Source organism: Atractosteus spatula, chromosome 6, assembly GCF_055471065.1.
Source record: "Atractosteus spatula isolate fAtrSpa1 chromosome 6, fAtrSpa1.hap1, whole genome shotgun sequence".
Classification (NCBI taxonomy): domain Eukaryota; kingdom Metazoa; phylum Chordata; class Actinopteri; order Semionotiformes; family Lepisosteidae; genus Atractosteus; species Atractosteus spatula.
The window spans coordinates 34844580-34856294 of NC_142711.1; the positions used below are offsets into that span (position 1 = coordinate 34844580).

Consider the following 11715-nt stretch of genomic DNA (forward strand, 5'->3'; position numbering starts at 1 on the left):
AGTTGCCATGTTGTCATAAATTCATATTACCATTCCCACAAATTGTGACATGATGTGGCCCTTCCTGCTCACTAGTCACTGTAGCTAATGCAATGTGATGTAGGATCAGGTCGTGCAGCAGACATTTCACCGCAGAAATGTTCCAATGTGATCTGCATGCAGAGCGAGTAGCATTTATTGTCAAAACTCAAATTCAAGAACAGTATTTCTATTGGATTAAAAGAAATGTATTCACAAGCTTGCTTGCTTACAATGGCATAGGGCTGTAACACGTTTCCAGAAGTTCTGTTTCCTTGTTCTGAATCACAGAATATGGCTCTGCACATACCTGGAAATTACATCTATTTTGTGATGTAAATTGGAAGTTTTCTGGAAGTTCCTGTCTACATTTGACTTTTAGTGTGATTTGAAATGCACTCAACAATGTTGATTCTTTCTAACCCTGAAATATAAAAATGGCATTGCAGTTCCCCTTTAAACCAGAACATTCTAATTTTGTGTCTTCTTACCATAAAACAAATGTTTTCAGTATCACTTAAATGGTTTGCTGCAAACTCCATGCAGGATTTGAAATTTTTGTTTGTACTGTAGCAATGGCTTCCTTCTTGCCACTGCCATGCAGCTCAGCTTGAACTCATGGCCATTTTCTCCCATCTCAGCCAATGACCTGTGCAGTTTTAGTCGCAGTCAGCCTCATGGCGGCCTCAATCACTTTCCTCCTTGCTCAGCTGTTCAGCATGGAGGGGCAGCTTGATCTAGGCAGTGTGGGGGTATTATTATACACCTTCCACTTCTTAATGATGTACTTCACTGTGCTTGCAAGAATATTCAGTGTCTTTGAATTTGTAGCATATTCACAGCAGAATCTTTTCTAGAATTTCGCCACCTGCCCAAAGGACCGAGACAATAATGAGAATTACCATTACTGCACACAAAGGACTCCTAACAAAGTGTCTGGTGTAATAAGCTAATTAAGTGCACCTAAACTAATTTAGGTTTTGACAGCAAAGGATTTGAAAATTAATGCAATCATTACTTTTCCATTTTTTGTCGTATTATCTATTTACTTCTTTCTTTTTGTTTTATGCCCTGCAGGTTTGCGTAAAGAACAAATATTAACTGCTACTTTAAAATATCATGGCTGCAAGCTTTACAGCAAAAAGCTGTGAAAACGGGTCTGAATATGTTTGCAATGCGCCGTACAGTAAGACTGTCAATTCTTTGCTTTTTCCCTTCACCTCTGGTCCTGCTGGGGTTGGGTGTGTGACCCCCGACAGAACCCACAGAGCATCATCAAGACTGAGGCGTATCGGTGGAGCTCCTTTTTTTAAGAAGTAAGGTTCCCTTCATGGGCTGAGTCGGAGCTATAGTGGAGTAAAAATCAGCAAAACTTATACTTTTATGGACTTCAGTTATACATTAACTGTTTTTGCTGAAAAACTGTGCGGTGGCGAACCTGGATATCCCCTCCCTCTCTCGCTAAATTAAAACTGCAATTTGCATGACGAGATTACACAAGTCGGGCCAAGGCATTTACTAGTGCCAGTTCAAACAAAACAGAGCAAAGGGCGAGGATAAAGCGAAACGCTTTAGAAAAAACACTTAATATCTTTATGTAGCCCCGTCTCTCCCTGCACTCACAAGCGCACACACATACACCTACACACTCCCGCACACAGCACACCGACAACACAGAGAAGTATCGATTGCAAATACACACAGATTCCCTACTTCCAGGAAGCCATGTGGACAGAGTGGGAGGGGGAGGATGGGAATGAAAGGAGCAGATAGGACAGTAAGGGTGGTCTGTGCAGTCCAGCTGGAAAGAGGGAGCGGAATTACTCACAGTGCGCGTACAGGGAGGGGAGGTGGTGCTCTTTTCACCGGCAGTGGGGGCAGGGGTGCTGTTATCGCGTCCGTACTGTAGCAGTATTGATCAGCCTGTGCGATTTATGGATGACACAGACTGTAAAAGGCGCTCTAGCAAGACTGCATAAAATCTATCATGGTTAAAAGGCCAGTGCAAAATGCAAGAGAGAAATCAGGAGAATGGGAGAGAGAGAGCAAGACAGGGGCAATGTTCATAAACTAATTTATGCACTAGGTTGTTTCCAGCTTATCATTTTGATCTGCCTTTTTTTTCATCAAAGGTAAAACAAATGTAACGTTGCTTTGGTGCAAATGTACAAATTTGTTAGTATGAGTCCAAAAACGGACAGAATTATAAAGCATGTTCTGTATATACCTAGAAAAGTTTCATAAGATTGTAATTGTTTCTGTTTTTATTGACTGTGTTGTTGTTTTGCACTTTTTAAAATTAGTGAACAAAACTCAATTTGAAATCTCACCCAACTATGCTACTGTACTTCTTAGATCGAAAACTGAAAAAAGCAGATCCCTGCCAAGAGACTGATGCTAATTACTTTCAAGAGATTACCACAAATTACAGAAAGATCAGTTCAGACCACTAATTAGAACACTGATAATGACAGCAAATAGATCACTAAAGATCACTACAGAAAGGTTGCATCTCACCATTACTGTGAGATCATGGCAGATCACTACTAAAAGATCACTGTAGATTACTACACTACTCTGCTGTTGATCATTTGTGCAGATAGAGCCAGGTCACTACTGATCACTAGAAACAGATCACTTCCAATCACTACAGTCACTGTTGGAAAACTGCTGATGGTCACTGCCGAAAAACATTGATCCTACTGTACCAAACGATCACTGGAGATTACTACTAAGAATACCAAGAATTTGCTGCAGTTCCCTACAGACATCTGTTGATTATCACTAGATCATTCCTAATCATTGCTGATCAACTGCCAAGTGATCACTGCTGCTCACTAAGGAAAATTAGATTAGGATTAATACTGAGAGATCATTGTTCATCACTACTGAGAAATCACTACCAAGAGGTCATTCCTTTAAACCCCTATGCTGTGAAAGCAACATGCCTTTGTATTTTAGGTTAATTTTGTAATTGCATTCTGGCATGAAAACCACTATTTTCAGAAACTAACTGTAAAAATTTGTAAAAACTAACTATAAAAAGAAAACTGCCAGCATGGAAAAAATATGAATTTATATTAAATCACTTTATAAGCCATATACAATTTCTTGCATTAGGAATTTTTCTTTTCACATACCCCAGCTTGCTCTCCATTAGACACACAGCAGCTTGGGGTCAGAGCACAGGGTCAGCCATTTATACAGCACCCTTGGAGCAACTACAGTTAAGGGCCTTGCTCAGGGGCCAAACAGAGTAGGATTCCTCTGTCAGCTGAAGGACTTGAACCACCAACCTTTGACCCACAGGTGCAGATCAGGTGCTCCACCTTACCCAAACACTGGGAATTTAGTACCCAGCAACAGCAAGGTGCTGTTTTCTTCATGTGGAGAATTGAAACAGGTAAGTAATTTTCCTGTAACTTTCAATTTAAAACACCTATACCTTAGGTTACTGCTCTAGTACAAATCTTATTCCCATTTTAAAACTTCTAATTTACATTTTCTTTCATAAAAACAAATGAGAGATCACAAAGTAGAGGAGGCCATTCAGAATATCCATTTGGTAGTTAGTTAATTGATCCAATGATCTCATCCAGCAGTTTCCTGAATATCAGCTTTCCAGGGTATCAGCTTCAACAACATGGCTGGGTATCTTGGTTGAGCTTTTCACCCCAAATCACTTAGTTGAATTAATTACCTAATTAGCAGATTCATAGGGAAAGTGCCCTGGTTTAGAGGGCTGATTGTTAAGGGTAATCTATAAAACACGTGGGACTTTGCTCTCCTGGAGCAGGGCCAGCCATGTCTGTGGTGTTGGACAACATGTAGATAAAAGATGGCGGTAAATAAGCCAGTGACAACTCAAGATAAGACTCCACAAGGCATGTGATGCCAGTGACATGTAGCTGACCTGATGTGAACAGAAGTATTGCGCTTGAAGTGCCAGAAAAGCAAGCAATTCCTTAATCCTCGCTGAACTTGTTTAAAATTGCGCAATGCACAAGGAAGGCTATTGGAATACTGTGTAGAATTTGCGTTGCCAAGTTACAAAAAAGACACTGCTACAGCTGTTCTGGAATCCAGTCAAAGAAGAGCAACCAGGTTAAATCCTGGCTTTAAGGATGCCAAACACAGGCAGATTAAAGAAAGCTAATCTCTTTAGTTTGCAATAGTGAAGGCTGCGAGGGGAATTTGAGTAAGTTATTCCAATTCCTGTGATGCACTGATAATGTTAACCCATTGTCTTTTTTCAGGTTCAGCAGCAGAACATGGGCAATGGGATAAAAGTGGAAATTAAGAGGTTTCAGGCTGGAAAACAGCAGACATGTTTGCATGCAAAGGATTGTTAGAAATGGACAATATACTGTAACAACAAACCATGTTGTTAAATCCTTGGAGGTTCCTCTCCCCCAAGAAAAGACTGAAGTAAAGTCCTGGATCAAAAGCTATTGACAGAAAAATGAACTAGATGGGTCTCTTCCCATTTGTCCTGGAGGCCCAATGCATCTTCTGACTTTTCAATCCAGCGGAAATCTCAATTGCATCATTTTTTAAATTAATCTCATTATGCATTTGATTGGACTTACTTAATTCCTCTCAGCTCTTGCAACATTTCAAACAGTTTTCCAGTTAAGAGTTAATCAAGACAGTGACAGCTCGGAATGAAACTAGTGGGTCTCTGAAGCCTTGATGAAGACTCCCTGGTGTTTTCAAAGTCAGTGTGGCAAAATGCCACTGCATCTTAAGGTTAAGAGCTTTGCTGATGCACTGTGCTTTGTACTGTAGTTACACCAAAGTGGAGTGGTTTGACATAGCATCATGTATAACTGATACCTGTTAAGAGTGGGTCCATCATACACTGTTCCTCCACAATAACATCCACAGCTTCACAACAGCATCAAAAGCTACAGCCTCACAACTACAATTCCAACAATAGCTACAGCCTGACAACTCCAAAAGCAAGAACAGCAAAGCCTCCCAACAAAAACAACAGCAGCATCAACAGCTGCAGTCTCACAACAAGAGCAACAAGACAAACGAGGACCCATCTGTCATGTTATTTTTACTTGACCGCGAACATCTCAGGCACAAAGCTGCCAAAACACTCTCCTCAGAAATTCTCCTCACTGTGTGACGAGCAATGCTTCCTGATTCTCTACACACAAGTATATTCAGCCCATCTAATCTGAGCTTCAGCTCTGCTTCTTGAAATGAACGTCTGATGCAAGGCTGTTGGGTTTCCTTCAGTACATCAAGTTCTATTTTACACATTCCTCTTGACACACACTAGTTCGGATGCCCAAACTCCACGTCCTGGACAGTGATCATGACTTGTAGAAATGACTTGTAAAACTGCTCTGCTTGAGGTCTTACACTTGTCTGCCATAGGGTTTGTCACTGAGTTAACTGACAACCCTCCTCTGCATACTAGACAAAAGAAACTGGTTTAAATTGATCTACAGATTTCCCACTGGAAAAACACACTCTTTAGAATTTACTGCAGGTCTCTGCATCATTATAGAATTTAAGATCTAGTTCCTTTACACTGAACTTACATAAAGCATCTACCAATGAGTCATCCATCCATCCATTTTCTAAGTGCCTCTTCCGATTCGGGATCACAGGGAAACCGAAGCCTATCCCAGCATCCAAAGGGTGCAAGGCAAGGTACACCCTGGACAGGACCCTGTCCATCACAGGGCATGCTGGGCCCAAGTCATTTCAATTTGCAGCTGACAATGAATGAACTAATCTGCAGAGTGAGCAGACAACTGAGGAGTTTTGTAGTTGTATGAGTACAACTTTTTTTTTTGCCTGATGCCTGCTATTGTGAATCTTGCTATGTGATTTATGTTAAATTGCTTTTCTCACTGCTGTGTCTCCTGTGGAACACTGGTTTAAGTCTCTTGGTCCACTCATTGTTGTAAATGGGAAAACTATTCTCACCTGACTTACCTGGTTAAATCAAGGATACGACAATGTTAATTATCACTGTTGTTAAAACTACCACGGTTATTTCATGTGGCATAAGGCATAGCATAAGCATAAGGTTGGTAACGTCTACATTTCTCACTTCTGTCCCATGTCATGAGCTACAGCACTCTAAAATTTACACAGACCTTGTTAAGCCTTCCTGTGTGTTGTATTTATTTTGTAATTACTGTCCTTGGGAGGAGAGTTATTCTGTCCGTCAGCTGTGATCTTGTTTTCTTTTCATTCTGTCCCGTGCTCCTGATCTTATTACTTGGCTAAATCAATTATTTACTTTGTCCTTCCAGTGCGTGTTGTTTCTGTTGGTCTATTGTTTAAAACTCCCTCATCATATGCCTTCGTTTTGTCCTTAAGAGACCTTTGAATCTATAATTTAATTGGACTGCCTAGTTAAGGGCATCTCTGCCCAGCAATGAACTGGGGTCCTGTCCAGGGTGTACCCTGTCTTGTTGGGAAATGATCCAGCTCCCTGAATTGACCCTGAATTGGAAGAAGTGGTTAGAAAATGGATGGATGGACAGTTAAGAGAAAAGGCATCCACAAAGGATTAATTCGACATTTGAGGTGTTTAATACACTCCGACTGTGGTCTATAGACCTGTCAAAGACTTAATCCACCTTTAAAAACCTGCAGCACTGGGACTCACAAATGACCTCTGCTGATCAGCACTGATGTCATATTCCCTTCTAATGGCCTTGAAGTCAGGCCTAGTGTTATGTCGCGCACAGCGTCCATTTGGGGTTTACAACGTTGCTGCACTTTGGGTTTGGAGGTTACCGCTTTACGGTACTTAGGTGCCTTGGCGGGTTTTTTCCATTCTGTGTCAGTTACAAGTTATGCACAATAAAGAGCAGACGTCTGTAAAACCTGTCCGCCTCAGTCCCTGGTTTTCCGTAGTGTAACACCTATTCCACAAGCAGCATGACTCTTAGGTTTCCTCAGAAGGGTGCCCTTACAATGTGTACAACCTATCCCAGGTCACAACACAATTTCTTAATGTTAAAAATCTAACCACCCCTCGGAAATTGTTCTGACTGCTTCCTCCTTGCTCTCCACAACCGGATTTTTTCATACTGCCCTCATCCCATACAGAGCTCCAGAAATGGGATTGCTGCACCTAGACTAATGATCTTGCGGGAGATATAGTCCTTAGTCCTTTATGAGGAATTCCCATTTCCCTTCTGTCAAACAGCTGGGGCCACCAGCCCCTCATTTTCCTCGGTCTATCACTCCCTTTGTTCTTCCACACACATCTCTCAGATGCCTCTTCAAACCTCTGCGTCCTGAAACAGAACACGGCTACTAAGTTACATTACACGCCGGCCTTTTTTTTTACACTAAACAAAATGTGGAATGAAAGGACAAGAGATGGTAGGAAGGAAGTAGAAGTGATGGGAGAGGATGGGAGATGAAAGAAGAAGGGAAGAGAGGGGAAATGAGAGGAGGGGAATGGAGAGAGAGAGAGAGAGAGAGGATGCAGTCCAGTTTAGAGAACGAAGACGTGGACACTGAAGGCTTTACCGAACCCTGCTGCACTAACGCTCTGCACGAAAGCAGCCATGTGGCAACAGCCAGCGCTCACAGACTTAAGCCTTTTATTGCGAGAGGCAGCGAGCAAGAGCAGGAAGGGGGGAGGAAGGGAGGCCTGTCTGCTAATGCTCTCTCTCCAGGCCCTGTGCACTTGCTGCCAAACGGCCTGAGAGCACACAGACAGCAACACAGCCTCCCAGGAGAGGCCGAAGGAGGCAGAACCATGCCTAAATTAATAAAGGAACAAGTAATAGTTTATTCCATGCTGAAAAAAAGAAGAAAGAGAACACAACGTTTCGGCCGTGGAGCCTTCTTCAGGTGTCACACCTGAAGAAGGCTCCACGGCTGAAACGTTGTGTTTTCTTTCTTCTTTTTTTCAGCATGGAATAAACCTATTACTTGTTCCTTTGCAGCCTACGCATGCTGACGCAGCTACCCACCCGAACTACTAAATTAATAAATGCAACTATGCCTCAATATACAGCACAAACTTTCACTGGACATCGCAAGCGTGTCCTATAAAAAATCCTTAATTTTACTGATATATATCCCATGATGTACTGTGGCACTTTGACAGCCCAACCCCAGATGCAAAATTCTAACATTATAAAAGACATAAAATGCATTTGAACTTTCTTTTACATTTTGACTATGGCATCTCACAGCAAGTTCAAAAGTGAGTGTTAGAGGCTCACATGGCCCTGTTCAGTCAGGTCACATGACACAGAAGGCTGACAGACACATTGCACGCAGCAGTGATGCTCCTCCAGGAGATCTGCACCACAACTGTGAGCACTCCCTCCAGTAAATCTGCACAGCAATTTAACTTTATGTTGTGTAACTTTTTTTTAAGAAAAAAAGTAATGCAAAAAGTTAACATGGCAGTTGAATTCACAATAATAATTGCTTACACTTACATAGCTCTTTTCTGGACACTCCACTCAAAGCACTTTACAGATAATGGGAACTCCCCTCCACTACCTCCAAATTGCAGTCCTCACCTGGATGATGCAATGGCAGCCATAGTGCACCAGTATGCTCATCACACACCAGCTATCAGTGGGGAGGATTCATAGATGGGGATTATTAGGAGGCCATGATTGGTAAGGTCCAGGAAATTTAATTTGGGGGATATTTTTGCAAAACGATCAATATTGAAAGAATTGTTATCATATTTATACTTTGCTTTTCATCCCTAGGGATCCCAAAGAGCCTCCCTTATAGGAGGGTTCATTGAGGAATTTTAGGAAGCCCTGGTTTTACAATCTCAGAGGAGAATTAAGCCAAGACACACCTATCCTTACATACAGTGCCATGGGATCTTTAATGAAGAAAAGATCAGACAAGCAGTCAGGACTTCAGTTACAAATCTCATCCAAATGGATGGCCCCACATTACAACTTCCAACAGCAACCTGCTTTTTTCTTTAGAGGTCTCCCATTGTAGAGCTGACCAGGCCCAGCACTGATGAGCTTTTGAGATCTGTCAAGATCGGGCAAGAAGGTGGTAGCACTGATGCCAAATTGTAGCAACAGGCAAGATGGGAACAACTGTTTCCACTTCCTTGCTCCCTGTGTATTATTGCATGATTGCACTGGGAGAGACTTCCTGTTTTTCCAGCATCCCACAGGAGCTGTCACGTGACAGCACAGGAGCTCCAGCTTGTGTCAGTACGTACCAGGGGTACAGCATATACTAGATATACAATACAGTACATAGGCCACAACGTTCCTCAGTATTTCCAGTAAGTGGAAAGAATGCAGAATGTACACCAAGTAAAACTGTACTGTATGTAGTGTAATGGATATATTCTGTTCATATCAAGCATACGGCATGTATATTCCAGGGGTACAGTATACAGTATATAACAGAAGTACTGTATATACATTAGAGAAGTGAAAAAAGAGATTCAAATTACTAATATTCAAAGATTTTGCAAAATATTTAGTTACACATCATTCGCACACCAAAACAGTCTATATACTGGAGTAGAACAGTACACAATGTCCCTATCAGGCATCGGCCCTGGACAGGCTGCGGTTGTTACAGATGTGCAGAGTGTGGCCTCTGTCGGGCAGCCAATGAGGTTATCACAGCAAGAGTATTTTACTTACAAACCCTACTATACAGTATGTAGTTCATATCTTAATTGACCCGTCCAAATACCAGCCCTCCAGTCAGTGATGTCACAAGAGCTGTGGTCTGTATCCCATCCCTGAACAATAAGCCCACCAATTCACCAATAAAGTCCGCAAAGTACATATGCATGCCTCAATGACCATGTGTTTTTGTGCAAACACAATGAATATGATTGCAATTTTTAAAGCAGCATGCTCTCTCTAGGATAATTCTCAAAATGTTAAGAACGTCTTCTTAAAGTCCTAAACATTTTGTAATTTGTTATACATTGCACAAAAATAAAGTTAATAAATAAAGTCAAGCGAATAAGATGTCCAGTGACAGAGGGTGATCCCAGACTCACACTTACTCTCGCCTTCCAGTTTGTCCGGGTTGCGGCTCCACACTATCTGCCGGGCATCTTGTTTGATCTGGAAAGTTCTCCTCTCCGGTCGCTGGGATTTTTTCTGGTAGAAGACGGTCATCACAGTCCCGATCTCAAGGCTCCGCAGAATCCGCGACCCGACATCGGCCCAGTCCAGCAACCTGGGCGAACTTGCGGGCCCGGGTCCGTTCGAGTGTTCCTCCAGACAGCCATTGAGGCTCCCGCCGAACCGAGCCGCGCACATCGTCAGTGCATGGCAGCTGGGTACAGAACTGAGCTCAAATACCTTCAGAGTACTGAAGTCAAGGTAGTTGTGTGTTGAAAATATTTAACTTGTAATGGCTGTTACAAAACTAGAGAATGGATTTATAAATCAATAAATATGTGAGAAATTAATACTTCATATAAAACAAAATAACGTTTAAATAATAGTAGCTATATTGAAACGGAAAAAACAGGTTATGTCGCCTCTAATACTACATTTAAATTATAAAATGATGAAACGTCTGCCACTAACTTTTTTGATGATTACCTTCATGAAGAACAGTCAAGGTTTCGACCTTCTTTCGAAGTACGACTTTACTAAATGATTTTAAAAAAAGTTTAAAATAGTGGTCTCTTATTAGTTTTGTAATATTAATAGAAACACTAATAATAAAATACGTATGGACCCGAACGTAAGGAGGAAAAGTTACAAAAGTCTAAAGGGAGGAATCCGGATTTTAGCTTCTTCCTCTCCACAAAAAATTAGTGTAGTTTTTGTTTTTGCTGTAGTTCCTAGTCTTCTTTTTTCACAGACTGAAGGTACCTGAAGATCCCTTCAAAAAGTGCAGGGTGCCGTGTCACACTGCTCCTTGCGCTGCCGAGGAGCTGGGAATGGCTAGTGGTGAGACGGTGCACCCATCAAACACACGCACTGCACGGAGTGTGCCAAGAGCCTCCAGCCACAGAACAAGACACACGACTGTCACACCTCTAATTACCAGTAAAGGGAAAACAAAAACAAAAAATCTGTTCTTTCCGGAGCTGAAACAGAGAGCGCGAAATAAACACGTACACGGCAAAAATATATATATATACTATAAATGCTGCAATTCTGCCACCACTAATCCTGCTGATGTGGCTGTGGAGGAGAGGAAAGCAGCGAGGAAAAGGGGAGAAACAAGTGACAGGGACTGAGAGTCGAGTCTCAGACAGCCGTGACGGACAGAGCGTGGTACAGAAACTCCAGCGGTGGTCGCTCAGCCTGCTCCATCCCACCGCGCGTCCCTCTCTCTCACACCGGGCTGCCTCCCTCCTCAGACGGCGACATTCCTGTGAAGGCCCCGCTGCCTGCCTGCCAACGCAGCTCTGGTGTACATGTTCCTGGTACGGTATTTTCTCAGACCGACTAGCGTATGGTATTATCTGCACCACCTCAGCCTTTTTTATTCCAAGTCCTCTCTCTCTTTCAGAGAATGGAAGGCGCCTGGAGAGGAAACGGGCGCAGTAGGCCGGAAAGAGATCAGCTGGATTTTTTTTTAAATATTACAGTCAAGATGCAGAGAGAGAAGAAAAATACACGGAGTAAGGAGAAAGAGAAATACACGGGAGGTAAAAGATAGATTAGAAACATCGACATCTTCAGGCACAAACCTGTAACAACAACTGTAGTCTGTGTGACAGTTTAC

General features: G+C 42.3%; 1 protein-coding gene across 2 annotated transcripts in view; it reads right to left on the reverse strand.

Moving 5' to 3' along the window:
- Positions 1-11444, reverse strand: part of LOC148832810 (1-phosphatidylinositol 4,5-bisphosphate phosphodiesterase gamma-1-like) — a 59920-nt gene extending 48476 nt beyond the window's left edge. For both annotated transcript variants that reach the window (XM_088919062.1, XM_088919063.1), the window contains exon 1: positions 10031-11444. In XM_088919062.1, the coding sequence (XP_088775188.1) occupies positions 10031-10289 (259 nt within the window). In that variant the 5' untranslated portion in view covers positions 10290-11444. The remainder of the gene's footprint in view (positions 1-10030) is intronic.
- Positions 11445-11715: the final 271 nt, after the last annotated feature.